Raw genomic sequence first — 15,983 nt, forward strand, 5'->3', positions numbered from 1 at the left:
ACCCCCAGACCCATGAATAAAAGTCTGTTTTCTAATTAGAGCTCCCTTGTGATTCATGGGCCTATCCAAGTTTAAGAAGCAGTGTCACATGTGTCAGCATACTCTCATTTTAAATGGTCCAAAACCCAGGCAAGAGCTGCCCCTGTCCCCAAAAATGGTAACCTACCAGCAGCATCCCCTCTATGGTGACCCCTCAGTAAGTGCAGGCTTTTGATTCTCCTATCATCCCTCTTGTCCTTCATCTCCTGCCAGATCACCTCTACACTTTTCCCTTCCCATTTGTCAGTGCTTGACATGTATCAGGTGTATTTCTTATGCTTTAACAGTCTAATCTGCTACAGAGCTGTCCTACTGTTGCTTCTGAAGCCATAAGGCCCACTGTCAGCCTTTAAAAAGGGGGAGAATGCCTCTACCCCATTCTGTAATTATGTAATCTGGCACAGGATAAGCAGATCTATTTATGTGAAAAGCATAGCAACAATTTATAAATATAAGCATATGGATCAGTAGTTACAAATACTAGATTATTAGATGAATAATGTTTAGACAATTTAAGAAAGAATAATAATAGAACCATCTGAAATCATTATTTACATTAGCTACACAAGAGAGGAATAAACATTTTTCTCACTGGCCTTCATGGTTCCTCAAATTTGCAAAACAGCTCAGAGCCTCTCAGTTCTCACCATAGAAGTCACTTAAATTATTTTTCAATGGTTGGTGGCAGGCAAAATAAAACCCTCTCCCTGTAAAGACATCCATGTTCTAACCCCTGGAAACTGTGAATATGTTAGATTATATGGCAAAGGGGAATGAACTTTGCAGATGGAATTAAGACTGTTACTCAGCTTTAAGTAAGACTGTTGATCTTAAAAATAGCATCAACGAAAAGAACTATGTAAGAAAGTTATACTGCCACAAAAAAAGTTATTCTGTAGATTTAAGCGCAGTGATTTTGTAGATTCTCAGGTGCTTCTCACCTGCTCATTGAAAATCTGCATCTTGGTTTTGAAAGCAGGACATTTTAGCCTAAAACTAGTGCTTCACTCCTAGAAGTTTTCTTACTTGTATCTGGACTTTTCATAAAAATAAGTAACTTAACGGAAAAAAAAAAGTTCTATTGTCACTTTTGCTATAGCTTGGGAAACTATTTAAAAAACACCTTAAAATCAATTATTTAAAGCTCCTGTGGAAATGTTGAGAAAGAATCCAGACATTCTCTTCTTTCTTACCCTGATGCACATTGACTTTTACTCAAGAACAGTGTTTACCCTGAAACCTGTTGATCAGGAAATGGGGATGTGTACTTAACTATGAAAAATGAGCCCATTTCCCCAAGGCACTGTTGAAACTGTAAGAGGATCATTAAACATGTAAAATGTAAATAAAGCCTTTATTTGTATGTCTATCTTTAACTTGTTTAATTAAATTGTAATAAGGAAAGTTTTTCAGAACATAGTTTTCCATGATATAGGAGGAATATGAAAATCATCAAATTTAGAAATGGATAATTATGAAATATGTAGTATGTGTTTTGTCCAATTTCATGACTAATCAGAAATAAAAACTCTCTATGGATACATAATACTTCTCTTAATTGGTTGAAAACTAGACCAAGGTTTCTTTTAGTACGATGCCCAATTTAGCAGATTGCTGTTGAGTTTTCCAAGAGTAGTTACTTTAATATTGGAGAAAGCTGTAGGAATAAAAATTGCCAAGGACTTTGGATAAAGGAAGAAGAGAAGCCAGAGCCAGAAGGTCTGTAGAGCAAATTTGAAAATGGTTAATGTTTCATTGGAAAAATTCAGGGTATATTCTCATGCCTGCTCTAGGCTCCTCTGTGGGATTTTTCAAAATGAAAAAGCCTTGTTGATCAATGTGTATTTGTTGGTTTCCTTATTGACTTATGGGAAACTTCCAGTCTTTGATCTTGTTAAGTTCAAGCAAAGTCTATCTCAAAGACCATTTTTTTTTCTTTAAGATTCTTAGTTTTAGGGTCCTGCCTCTTTGACTCCATCTATCCATCTATCCCTCAGTTGTAAAACACTGGTTAATAATAATAACCAACTAATAATAATGGTAGCTGCTAGCCACTGAGTCCCTAGGGTATGTCAATAAGTAGTGTCTTTTTTTTTTTGTACATTCTCCTCTCATCTTTCCCACAACGAAGACAGATAAAGAATCCCAAGAAAAGTGAGGATAATTTGCTTGTCCAAGTTTCTACAGTGAGACATTCAAATTCAGACTTTTTATATTTCAAATATGGGCTGTTAACCACTATGGTATATTGCTTCCTTGCTCTCAGCCTTTAAAAATGTTGGTAGGATCCTGCCATCATAATATTGGCAACCAACTGAAATTCTTAGGAGTCTTATCCACCTTGGCTTTTTACCACGATGCTTAGTTAGAAAATGGCTGTATGGTGTTTTCACATATGAAGCAGCAGTATTGGTGAATTTTACGTTTTTTGTGACCATAGATTCAAGTGACTGTTAGGTTTATGCCTCTTTCTTGGGTATCTTTATATATCGATACTCAGTTTATATTTTATGAGCATTATACTAGCATCAGATGATCTAATGTTTTTATGTTTCTAGTTTTATTTAGTATCACTTGTTACCAAAGGGAATTTAAAACCATGAAGGCTGAAGACCTGCTGCCAAATATTCCAATTCCAAGCCAAATGATTCTAGTTGTCACTAAAGGATTTTTTTAATTGGGCTTACTGCTAACTCCTGAGTGTCCAATGATTTCTTTTCTTTTCTTTTCTTTTCTTTTCTTTTCTTTTCTTTTCTTTTCTTTTCTTTTCTTTTCTTTTCTTTTCTTAAATGTAATAGCATTATTCCTGAGACATACAGCAAATAAAATATTCTCTACAATTAAGGAGCAGATTAGTCTGCAGATAAAATCCAGAAGAAAAGTGCATAGGTGACCCAGTCAGTTTTTCTTGGAAGCATCTTGTTTGTTATGTTCTCTCTAACCCCACCTCCTGGCAAGAAAATTGGTCAAAGGAGCCCAGATTATGGTCTCAAATTGGCTGAGGCCTATGAAGTAAGGAAATCCTGTTCTCAGGAGTGTCTCCACTTTTCCTTCTGGAAACACTTTCTTTCTTCCTTGTGGGCCTGTTTCTTTACTGACCCTGATTTGATTCCTTTGAGGTGTCTGTTCTTTGGTTATTTGCTGCCGGGTAGGCTTTGAGCAAACTAGTCCTTTTGCAAAGACTTTCCACCTTTCCCTGGAATGTCTGACTTACATAGCTCTTGAAGAATTTATTTGGAGTTAGAAGACATGGAGAGCAGTGCAGAGATCCTCTCTACTTCATTTTGGGCTGCTTCACAGGGCAAAGGGTAAAGTTCAATAGACCTTCTGTAGACTAAGGTGCAGGAATTAAAGGGTTGAGGCCTCTTAAGGCCATTTTAATAAGCCAGCTTAAGCCAAGAAGAATATGAAGAGGAGGAGAGAAGTCACAATCAGAGTTGTCCATATATGCTTGGACACCTTAAAAATTTCTGAAAGGAAAACCAACAAATTTCCTAACCTAGCATGATAGACTTACTTACACACGTTTCTTAGGAATAATAAAATAACTTCAATTCACTCTGTATGTGTGTGCGCACAACCAGCAGGAACCATATGATGAGGTGCCCTCTGTCACATACCCACCTGTTACAGCAGTTCACCTAGAAATGGCTTGGCCACTGAACTGTCATGATTCAATGTAAGGTTTAGGTTTGTAGTAACAATCAAAATTGGTTTTGGTTCTAATGTGATCAACAAGCTTTCATCATATTATTCCCTATATAAAAAGACATTTCTTCTTCTTGTAGCTTAATTTTTGATCTCCTGTTTTTTATCACCGTAAATTATTTTTCATCTCCATAAAGATTTTCCAATTGAAAACATATAGCTCTTCTGTTTAGAACTTGTTAGTGCTCAGTATCATGCACTGTTTTAACAAAACTGTGCCACCAGCCCTGTTCAGATAGGAAAGAGAAGGCAAATGCATGGTTTAACAAAGTGAACGTCGTATCCACTTTGCAAAGATAAACAAATTTTTTTTGTGGCAGCCGCTTTAAAATTTGTTATCACTTTGGCCAATGTTATATGTCTATGACATTCTACTATGCTGCTTCATACTTAATAATAATGATTCTACCCCGGTGATTAATAATAATGATTCTTAACCTCGTACTGTTATTTATTGGTCCCTTACTTGATGATACTACTGACTCTTGTTGCTTGTGTATGGCTTGCAGACTTGTGTTTTCTTGTTCTTTTTCCTTCTGCCTTTTGGATTTGTTTTGCTTCATTAACTCTTTGTGGTTTTGCCCTCAGCTGTGTCTAGCATGCCATAAAGCTGGACGTCCAGAAATGCATGAAATGGTCAAAATGTCCATTACGAAACTCCTCACTGCCCTGTGTCTTCGTGCGTTCCCTGGAGATCAGGGGCCTGGGGCTTTTCACAAGGTATTTGACTTGGCCCTTTGAGCCTCTGGCAGAGATACAGAACTGGGACTTTTAAGTGTCAGTTCTGCTCTACGAAAGCAAAGGGCATGGGGAGGTAGAAGTGCCATTGGAAGTACTGCAAGAAGAAACTGAGGAGCCTCTTCCCAGAAACTCAGCCTGCCTTTGGACTTGGTATTCTCTTACCTTCTCTGATTCACTGTGCTCATGTTAGCACTGCTCCAAGATAGAGGCAGAAAAACATTTATGAAGTGAAAAATCACTGGCCTTGAACACAGTGGTCAGGTTTATCATGGAAAACCTAGCTCGATGACCCTTACTGGTTTACCAGTTTATTATTATTATAGCAAGTAGGAGAAACTTTTTGTTAGGATATGTCAAGATAGCTGATACAGCATTTCTTTCTGTGGACTTAAAAATAGTGATATTATCAGGTATGTGGTCATTTTTATTTTTAAAAGGATACCCTTTTGGGGGATCCCTGAGTGGCTTAGCAGTTTAGTAGCTGCCTTTGGCCCAGGGCATGATCCTGGAGTCCCGGGATCGAGTCCCACATTGGACTCCCTGAATGGAGCCTGCTTCTCCCTCTGCCTGTGTCTCTGCCTGTGTGTGTGTGTGTGTTTCATGAATAAATAAATAAAATCTTTTTTAAAAAGGATACCCTTTTATCCAGTAAATATTTACACATCCAGCTTTAGCAGAATGAGCTTCTTAGATTAACACTCTTTTTTTAAAAAAAGATTTTATTTATTTATTCATGAGAGGCACATAGGCAGAGGGAGAAGCAGGCTCCCTGCAGGGAGCCCGATGCAGGACCCCGGGGTCATGACCTGAGCCAAAGGCTGACACTTAACCATTGAGCCACCCAGGTGCCCCATTTTTTTAAGTAGGCTCTACACCCAGCACAGAGTCCAACTTGGAACTTGAACCCATAACTCTGAGATCAAGACCTGAGCTGAGATCAACAGTTCGGTAACCAACTGAGCTACCCAGGCACCCCAGATTAATACCTGTTTTTTAGGGTTTCCTTTCCCTTTTTTAAAAATTTAAATTCAGTTTGTCAACATATAGTATAATACTCAGTGCTCATCCCATCAAGTGTCTTCCTTAGCGCCTGTCTCCCAGTTACCCCATCCCTCCACCTACCTCCCCTTTGGCAACCCTTTGTTTGTTTCCCAGACTTGGGAGTCTCTCATGGTTTGTCTTCCTCTATAATTTTTCCCCACTCAGTTTTAAAAACAGAGTAAGCATGCAATGAGTCACTCCAAGTGTTGTACACCTGGTAGAGGCAACTGAACAAAAGAGGTAGTGGTGACATTAAAACTCAAACACATTTGGTATTTAGGAAGTTCTTGCCCATATACTGAACCATACGTATTACATAAACTCCAGTTCCTCATCCATGCTTTCTTTCATGGGTCCAAAGTGACCGATAAAATTTTTGAAGGGAGGTTGTATAGCTCATATAGCTCTCTGTACCTAAAAGAATCATGCTTATATTGAGCATGAGTTCAGCTTTCAAAATAGCTACTCTTTCATCTTTAATACTTCTACAGCTTCAAAATCCCCCTTAAATTTATTTTAGTGCTCAGAGATCTTAAAGATCAGCAGCTATAAAGGCTTCTGGAGAGAATGTGGGATTTAAAGAAAACTGTTAAATTTTGAGGCATGAATAGTCCTGCTGTGCCTAATTACACTACGGAGAATTTGTTGCATCAAAGTGAAACCCTGCACTCATTTGGATTTATTTCCTGGGTTTGTGCATCATTTCATGACACGCCAAGTATAAGCCTTCCAAGATTAAGACACCTTTTTTTCTAAGTATGTATAATTTGTGGCTTCAAGTACATTATAATCCATCATCATTGGAGAAAATGAATTTAAAACTTACATGCCCTTCAATGGTAATTAGAAAAATAAATATTTTGGAATTTTCTTTTTTACATAAAAATGAATTAATCTAAACCAACTTCCAATTAAATTTATGAGTTTTAAATGCTCACTTGGACTATTCAGCATCCAATAGGAGATAAATTAAACTGTTGGAAAATATTTACTTTTTTCATCATTAATTTTACCAAAAAGGTTATGACAAGCCTGACAAGAAGTTCCAGTGTAGACAGTAGTGGCAACAAAGGTTAACACTTAGGATCTCTCCCATCTCACTTCTCATCCATCAAATTAAATTTGTCATTGAGGTGAGAACACTTTATTTTTATCGTAGATAAACTCAGAGTTATTCCTAGAAAAATAATTTCAGTACATTAAATCCCTTCTTTTTCTTTTTGTGGGTCTAAATATAGTTAGCAAACAGGAAAGGATGGCCTACCTTATAGAGGGAAAATGCAGTAAATTTAAAGCGCACATTTATTGTTATGCCCATCTCCATTGTTTCCAGAAGAATTAAGAGACAGTAAAATCTAAAAAGTCCTGACATTAAACATCATCATCATCAAAGGAGGGTTGGGCTTGATTTTTTTGGTTCGTTTTGGTTTTGTTTTTTTCCCAAATTGGGATTTTTCCATGCTGCAGTCATCGGGGAGTCCTCTCAGGTCCAACCTGATATTCAGACTTGCAAGACCCAAATAGGCCACAAGTGGCATTACATCTGCTCAGCAGATACACACAGGGAAGAGAGGCAGGGCCCTGGCAGGCATTTCTCTGTCACAGGAAGGAGTCCCTGCCTCTGAGCGGTTCAGAGCCAGTCTGTGGCTCTCAAATGCCAGCCTCAGAGCAAGAAGATGAGAGCCACCCCGGTGGGTGCAGTCACCTTGGCTGCCGAGCCTCCATGTTTCAACTGTGTTAAGGAAGTGGAATGTCCTTAACAAGTCTGTGAACAGAACTGGCAGACGTCCCTCGGAGGATGTGAGCAACAAGATGCGCCCAGAAAACCCAAACCTGAACTTCTCACCAGATTTTTAAAATCCATCCACATTGTTCTCAATTTAGATGCAACTTAGAAATTGAGAGACACTTTTCACCCTAAGCCATGCTGCTTGGTAACCCAGCCCATGGTCCACCTCTACCAGGATTCCAGAAGAGCCCAGCCAGAGAGTTACCCAAGATCGAGCTTGTTTATAGTGCAGGAGAAAGGGATTCAGTAACCCTTTCCCCATAATTCATAACTCAGGAGTGAGTAAATTCTGTTTCTGTTTGGCCATGGCCGGAGGTTTTCCTGATTAACTTCCAGCCCCCTGCAACTCCTCTCGGTAGAATTACTTGGCATATCTAAAAATCACTAATTTGCATTCTCTAATGATGCTCTGGGTAAGTTCTAAGAGTGGTAATCTTTAGGAAAAAGGTGACTTGCCTGGAGGCTTAAAAACAAATTTTCAAGATTTTAAATATTTCTAGTACTCATTGATAATTAGTCCTCAATCAGGCTGACTTTCTACTTAAGAGAGATTTATTATCCTCTCTGGTCAATTCCAAAGCATGTCGGGAACCAACTGATACCCACAGAGCGTGTATGTTGCTATCTTATTTCTTTACCAGGTGTGCATTGAGACTTACATATGTAGCTGTCACCAGCGTAGTATAAACACTGCTGTGCGGGCAACTCTGAGTCAAATGCTGAGTGACTTGACTTTACAGTTACGACAAAGGCAGGAGAATACGGTGAGCAGCCTTGCCGGTATGTGTGTAACTGCATGCGGTGTGTCCCACATCCCAGCGCTCCCTCCCCCACCTGCTGCCCTGGCTGTTTCCTACTGCAATAGTAGGAGGGGCTTGCTTGGTTTAGAAGAATGTTTATTTATACAAACTAAGCTCCTTAAATATATTTTTGCCTGTTTAAAGTTTTCGGAGTCCTTTTTTCCTTATGGCTCCTATCATTTTCTAGTCATTATTTTGTGATTCACTTTTGTTTTTTAATCATTTTTTTTAACTCAGGTTGAAAACTTTTACATAAAAATATTGTGTTGACACATTAACTAATACTAGAAGTAAGTTCAAAATTAGGAAAAACTAACAGCAATTAATTACATGTTTGAGGTGTAGTGTGTGTTTCTCTTTGTTAACTAAAAGATTGTGCCAGTAGGTCTTCCGTGCTGGTGCCATAAGGGTGAATGAAGCTCAGTTTGCCTTCTCTCTGTCGTTGAAGGCCATTGGAGCTTATTGATCTAAATTTGAACAGATTGTCTAAAATGAGCATTCCCTGGGAAAAATATAAATGTAATTGGCTTCTCATATATTTTATCTTTGGGGAGTGTTAGTGAAGAGATGATTCTTCTTTAAAATAGGTATGTGGGGTTCTTTTTTATCTGCTTCTGAATAATTCAGATTAAAATTCTTTTAAAATTTGCAAGAAGTATTCTGAAATGAACACTTTATTATTCTTTAGAATGGGAAATCTCAGTGGTAGTCTGAAATATCTCAGAAATTAACTTTACAGAAGTTAAGATCTCATATTCAACTGAAATCATTTCTAATTTTTACTTTCAATTATCTTCTAATTTTTAGAGTTGAATGAAACCTTAGGGTTTACCTAGTCAAATTCTTTTACCCTTCATTTTACAGATGAGGAAGATGAAACCCAGAGAGGTGAAATTGAAATCTGAAATGCATGAGCTTATCAGTGAAAGAAAGAGCCAGAACTAAGCACCTGGGCTCCTAACCCCTGCTGTGACAGACAGGGTTGAAAAAGCAACACTAATCTGAAAAAGCAAATACTGATTTTTTTTTTTAATGTTTGCTATGTCCACAGCCCAAGTTTCTATTAAAAAATTGTTTTATCTTGAGATGCTATTTCCTTAGGTTACCCTTTGTTAAAAACTACTTCATTTAAACTAGTATTTTGAATATGGTAGCATGGAAATAATAGTTTAAAAGAAATTCAAATTATAAATAGAAAATATGCTACAGAAAAAAAACACTTAAGAAAAAACATTAAAGCACATTGTAATAGAAATAAACCTTAAACGTTGAAAATCTTATATTAATTGTGTACTCGTACTTCATCCTTACTAAATGGCAATGTGATGAGGTAATATAATACTAATGGTATCTTCATGTTTTAACATGAAACACTTAAATGAAACTTTGTAGTATCAAAGTGATTTTAATTGTATCCCTTTGCTGAATCTTTTTAAAATTTTAAGTAAAAGAATATTAGGTTTCAAGTAAAATGACTCAGCCTTTTAGCTCACATTGTTCTTCCATGAGACAGGTAACAGGTAGAGAGCTATAGAGGTGTGGACCAAACCCAGAGTATGCAACTATTGATCACGGGGTTACAAGTTTGAGTCCCATGTTGGGTGTAGAGATTGGTTAAAAATAATATTAAAAAAAAAAAAAAAAAAGAACCTAGAGGGTTGTCTGCCTCTGTCTGTGATACTATGTGTCTAATAAGCCCTCTGGCCTGCTCATCACTGACCATCTGGACTTACCCAGCCTGAGGCAAGATCCCAAATTAGGTGGAAAACTAGTATTTCCTGTCATTTCCTTTCTATTACTCATGCAGTCCCCAGAGATGCTTCCATGACCCAGAAAAGTAATTCTCAGGATGCTAATATTTGAAGCATATGTGATATCTACTAGAGGGAGACATAAGTTTTGTCAGCTAAAAATGGTAATTTTTTAAAAAGCCTTTAAAAGGAAGTGGTCTATAGGAATGGTAAGTTTCATTAAAAGGAGATTGCGTGTTCTCTCATGGCGCACCTAGCATTACCTAGGAAAGATGTGTAATGTGTAGCATGACCCATCACGGGAAAGAATCATGAGCCATGTCACAATTAGGAAGACTTAAATACAATGGAAAGAAAATAAATCTAGAATGCAAAAACATTAACATGGTAATGTTTGATTACAGTTGATCTTTGAATAACATGAGTTTGAACTACATGAGACCACTAATATACAGATTTTCTCCATAAATACAGTAATGTATTTTTTCTTCCTTATGAAGAAAAAAAAAAAGAAAATTAAGAAAACTTAATAACACTTTCTTTTTTCTATCTTACCTTATGATAAGAATACAGAATATATTACATATAATGTATAAAATATGTGTTAATTGACTTGTTTATATTATTGGTAAGGTTTCTGGTCAACAATAGGCTCTTAGTAGTCACGTTTTAGGGGAGTCAAAAGTGACACACAGATTTTTGGCTATATGGGGTGATCAGTTCCCCCAACTCACACATTGTTCATGGGTCAACTGTATCATCAACCTAATGTCTACCCCTACTCCCAGGACAGATTATGCAATTTGATTTTGTACCATCAGGATCTTGGAGTTATTATCAAACTTTGAATTATTGAATTATTTAGATGATGAAAGCTATTATTAGATTATAAGTTACTAATTTCAAAAAGCAAAAATGCCACACGTAAATACTTAGGGGGAAGGTGGTAGTGTTTCTCCTGTTCTCTAAATATGATTTAGATGTTTTTCCTCCAGAAAATGTTGTTCTATACTCTTATTTAGCCACTTCTGAGCTGTAGACATTGACATAGGATTTCAGTGAATGCTATGGAAGCAACTGAGCTTGCAAATTGATGAACAGAGAATAGTAAAAATATGCCCCTGTAACAAGTTTAAATAAGTTAAAACAGTGTCCTGGGATGATTTATATGTCTGGTAGTTGATTAGAATGAAAATACCCTCTTCTGTCCCAGTGCTCAGAGGTAGGGAGACCGAAGAACCTTTCTACAGACCTGTATTTTAAAGTTCAGGAACCTGATCCTTCTTATTACTAAGAATCTGTGTTTGTTAGGTGCCAATCAAAGTGTTGTCTGTGACCTTGGGACAAACTATCTGTGCAAAGGTAACTCACCAGTTTACGCAGGGGTAGCTCCAAGCCCTAGCTAAGCACACTGGAATCATACAGTGTGTAAAGGACTTAAACCTTTGTGAAGATTGCAAACTCTTGAATGAATATTTTAGGACCTGATGAGCTCAGTTCCAGACATTAGAGTCTTTTCCTAAATACCATGAGTAATGAAATGCTATCAAGACCTGGAGGGTGCACTTAGGAGAGTTAGGTGAGCCCAGAGCACTCAGAATGACATTTGTTTCCTTGAATTTTCCATTGTCTAAGAGTCCGGGATTTTTGTGCGCAAATCTTCTAATTGTCTTGTGGTGTGTCTCCCTTACTAGATCATTGAAAACCCGGATGTCCCACAGGAGTTCAGGAATCAAGGTATTGGATTTGATTTTTGCTAGTTCAGTTTAAAAACCAGGTAGAAGGATGCATATTCTGTGCTTGGCGCTGGGGATGAAAGGGGTGAGTAGGGGCTCCCAGGGAGCTCTCAGGACGTTCTGCTTAACTTCGGCTTCCCAGCTATTACTTCATCAGCTGGTTCTTAATCTTCCTTCTGGTCCTGCACTCTGCCAGCCCCACCGATTACCGTTCCAACTATGTGAAGGATAGCAACTCTTCATATACCTTCCTGTTGGAGGCTGGAGGTTTTTGTGGGTATTATTATTATTATTATTATTATTATTATTATTATTTTGGTCATTGGTTTCTTTTGTTCTCCATGAAGCCAAGCTTATTAATTGTTAAAATGAGAATTAGATAGAGGGTTGTGGAAACCTGATTGACATTGAGCTACTAATACCACAAGTGTTTGTGAAATGCAACTTTTTTTAATATAGAGAAATGAATCTCACAGGAAATCTGGCAGTAGGACAAACAGCTCAGTTTAAGTGGGAGATGAAATCAAGGTAAAGAATTTCTGACCCAGAGGAAAAGGAAAAATAAAGGTCCACATATAATTGACAAGCAGTTTGTTTTTTGGGTTGGGGGGGGCTTTTTTGTTTTGTTTTGTTTTTTACTTTGGTAGTATTATTTTCTGAAAGAGATATGAAAAATTCAGACCATCTAATTTAAAAAATTTAAATATATTTCAGATTTTATTCAGTAATTTTTTAAACATTTTTTTCTTAATTTCTTTTTTTTTAAGATTTTATTTATTTATTAATGAGAGAGACGCAGAGACACAGGCAGAGGGAGAAGCAGGCTCCACGCAGGGAGACCAATGTGGGACTTGATCCCGGGACTCCAGGATCACGCCCTGCAGCCAAAGGCAGGCGTTAAACCGCTGAGCCACCCATGGATCCCCTTTATTCAGTAATTTAAAAAATACTGGGCAATCTGCTTTTCTTTGATAGTTTTGCATGTTAGTAATAAGAAAAGGTGGGGATGGGGGTGGTTATAGAAAGGATGGAAAGGACAATGAAAGGGGAAAGAAAAGCAGTCAAGGGGATCCCTGGGTGGCGCAGCGGTTTAGTGCCTGCCTTTGGCCCAGGGCGCGATCCTGGAGACCTGGGATCGAATCCCACGTCGGGCTCCCTGCATGGAGCCTGCTTCTCCCTCCTCCTGTGTCTCTGCCTCTCTCTCTCTCTCTCTCTGTCTATCATAAATAAATAAATCTTAAAAAAAAAAAAAAGTTTTGAAAAGCAGTCAAACAGCCACAATTAGGAGAAACAGAATGAAGGAGAGAAATGAGGAACGTGTCAAGTCATTCTGCGTGGAAGACCATAACTTCTCAGGATTAGCCATTTCTTTTTCCTGTCCTCCTCTGACTTTACTATCATTTTCGGTCTTCTGTGCTTGCCATTTTTTCTCCAACTTCTCTGACCTCATGGTCATTCTTTTATCTCTGCATTTATCATACACTCAGCCACATTTGTATAGATATTTGAAGGTGTTTCTTGTAAGAAAAACAAATGCTTCCACCTGTTACTTCACTTGGCCCAACAATTCTGTCAGTTTGGGATTGTCTGCTCCCATTTCACCAAAGGGAGAACTGAGGCTTTCCCAAGCTCACACAGTAAGCAACTTGCGGACCAGTACTTGGACAGATTCTAAATTTCACCCTCTCTATAAAACATCCAGGGCTTCTGTGGAAGTTCTGTTGCTAGTTTCTGGGCATGAACACATTTGGAGGGAAAATTGTTTTTTCTGCCATTGTTCTCTTAGCAACTGTGTGCCCTGGGAAGCTGGACAGTGGGTTAAAATAGTAGAGATGGTGACTAAGTTATTTTGCCCTCTTTCCCTAGTTCCTTAGTTTGAAAAGACCACCTTTCTTTCATGCCGCCAGTTTTTCCTCTCTTTGATACAACTCAGATCTGCTCAAAAGATCCAGAAATTCCAAAGGTCAGAATAAGGGATACATTGTAGCCTGCTGGCCTGAATATTGAGAAAATTGTTGTCAACTGTGTTTGTTTCTTAATTTAATCAAATATCCTTCCATTAAGTGTGAATGAGTTTTATTTATAATAGCAAACAATGTATTATTTTCTTTCTGAAGTATTTTACATTAGAAACGAATAATTGTATTTTCTATGATAATTTTAGTGGCTTAAGGGAGGCTCAGCATCTGAAAACCAGCTTTTCAGTCCTGAAGACATTAAAAGCAGAGGATGGAAGGACTGTTGAGGAAGCTTCTAGGGCTCTCTGCCCGTGTCTAATGCTTGTAACCTCTTCTGTTTGAAGGGTCAACAGTTGAGTCCCTCTGTGATGACCTTGTCTCTGTGCTCACCGTTCTGTGTGAGAAGCTGCAAGCCGCCATCAAGTAAGTGCCTTCCACATTGGTGTTCTTATTCACCAGTGGTCTGTTTCTGAGAACTTTTGTCTACAGCTTCACCTAAAACTGCAGATTATAAGAACAATGGTTCCCCCATTGGTATTCACCTGTCACTCCTGAGAAATAGATTCAGTGACTTTGGGCAAGCTTACTTTACTAAATACCATGACTGAAGGATATAATTTTCTCATGAGAAATGGGAAAACAATAGTTTACAAAGAAGACTTACTTACTTACAAAGTAGAGTAGTTGATGTGACAAAGCTAGTTGATGTAACCCAGGCACGTCCCAGTTGTATGACTCAAAATGAGTCTTCACACTGACCTCTGTTGAATGTCAGGGACAGACTCCATGGTCTTTCTATATTTTTCTAACATTTCCCCAGCCTGTGAATTCACATGCATATTTTTGAAAAGAACACATTATTCTGACTTTTATATACTCATTTTTTTACATGCCAGTTTAATCATTGATATTAGATCGTATAGATGTTGTCCACTGCTCCAACTTTCTATACGGTAAGTTAACTTGTTAATTTATGCATCTATAATAAAGTCAAATCATGAAAGAACTAGACTTTCCAAGATGAAATGAAGAGTCTCTACCAGCTACATACATAGTTAATTGCAAAATTCTGTAACAAAATAAGATTCTGAAATGCCCTTTGAGTCATGAAAGACAGTATAATTTACTATGAACTAGAATATTTGATAAATTATAAAACTTATTTATAAATTTTATATATAGTAATAAGTTGGAAGACAGTCTAGTTGAAACATTAATGAGGTCTCTCACTTTGCTGGAAAAATTGTAGAAACTTATTGGGGTTTTGTTTCTTCTTAAATAAACTTAGGGGGTCTTTAAAGCTAAGCTTAGAATGACTCAAAGTTTTTGCCCAATAGTTTCTATATCAGATGATCTAATCCATCACTCCTCTAGGTTACCTGCACATTTTGACCAAATTAAGCTCCCTTCATATTAGGCACTTAAAAAATGAAGAGTTCTATTTAATCCATAGATAGTGTAAGCCAAAAAGAAAAGCACTTCTTCCATAGCCCCACCTCAAGTTTCTCTCACCCCTACACCCTAAGCAGAGCATTGTTTTTCCTCAGAATGGATATGTCGAAAAGCAGTTGGCATGTGTAGTTGGCTTCCCCTGTACTCTGCTCAGTTTATATATTCACTCTACCCATCCATGACCAGGGTATAGATTTCTTCTAGTGCTCACTCCTCCCCAGCCCTGCCTAGTTTCTCGCCTTCATAGCAGAGCCAGCTGTTATATCAGAGCTGAGGGATGTTTTTCATTGGCTTTTTATCCTAAGATATAATCATGTATAGTGTTTAATCACTATTGGTTCAACTACATTATCATCATTGCATTAGCTGGGTAAAACCTCTGTTTTGCTCCTTACTAGCTCTTGACTTTGGGCAGAGCTCTCAACCACTGTAAACTTATGTATCCTATAAAATAATTAACATTTATTATTGTTTTATGTCATATAATACTAGTGAAATATAAAAACATAAAATATGTTAGGGGTTTTTTGTAAGAATCAAATGAGAAAATTTACTTAAGAGATAGTTGATTCCCAATAGCCAAAGATTACCTGAGGCTGAGAGAATTTGGTTTATGAACTTGTAATAGTGAGGGAGTCTGTACACTATACGGAGCCAAGGGTGTCCAGTAAAAGGATGTTAGAAGGGATTGTCCTAGATTTGAACCATAGTGAGGTGATTTATTAGAGTGGGTGACCCGAACTTAGGATCTGTTCAAGGATTGGGTGCTGTCAGAAAGTAGGGGCCTTCCTGGTATGGGACATCTTAATTTTTATTTAAATGATGGCAGGAACAGATGGGAGCTGTAATCATAGAAGAAACAGCATTAATTCACAGGGAAGGATGATATTTGGTCATTTCTGCGGTTGTACAGGATTCCTTTTTTAAATCTTTGTTCAGGCCTATTTTTGGATTGGCTTTCATATTGT

The 15,983-nt window shown here is 37.6% G+C and overlaps 1 protein-coding gene across 5 annotated transcripts in view; it reads left to right on the forward strand.

The window, feature by feature from the left end:
* Positions 1–15,983, forward strand: part of ARFGEF3 (ARFGEF family member 3) — a 176,615-nt gene that overhangs the window by 64,606 nt on the left and 96,026 nt on the right. For 2 of the 5 annotated variants that reach the window (XM_072825090.1, XM_072825098.1), the window contains exons 6-9: positions 4,336–4,467; positions 7,960–8,082; positions 11,564–11,606; positions 13,908–13,986. In XM_072825090.1, coding sequence (XP_072681191.1) covers positions 4,336–4,467; positions 7,960–8,082; positions 11,564–11,606; positions 13,908–13,986 — 377 coding nt within the window. The remainder of the gene's footprint in view (positions 1–4,335; positions 4,468–7,959; positions 8,083–11,563; positions 11,607–13,907; positions 13,987–15,983) is intronic. The other 3 variants (XM_072825091.1, XM_072825092.1, XM_072825095.1) reach the window with 3 other exon arrangements.

The sequence above is a fragment of the Canis lupus genome, chromosome 1 (assembly GCF_048164855.1).
Source record: "Canis lupus baileyi chromosome 1, mCanLup2.hap1, whole genome shotgun sequence".
Taxonomy (NCBI): domain Eukaryota; kingdom Metazoa; phylum Chordata; class Mammalia; order Carnivora; family Canidae; genus Canis; species Canis lupus.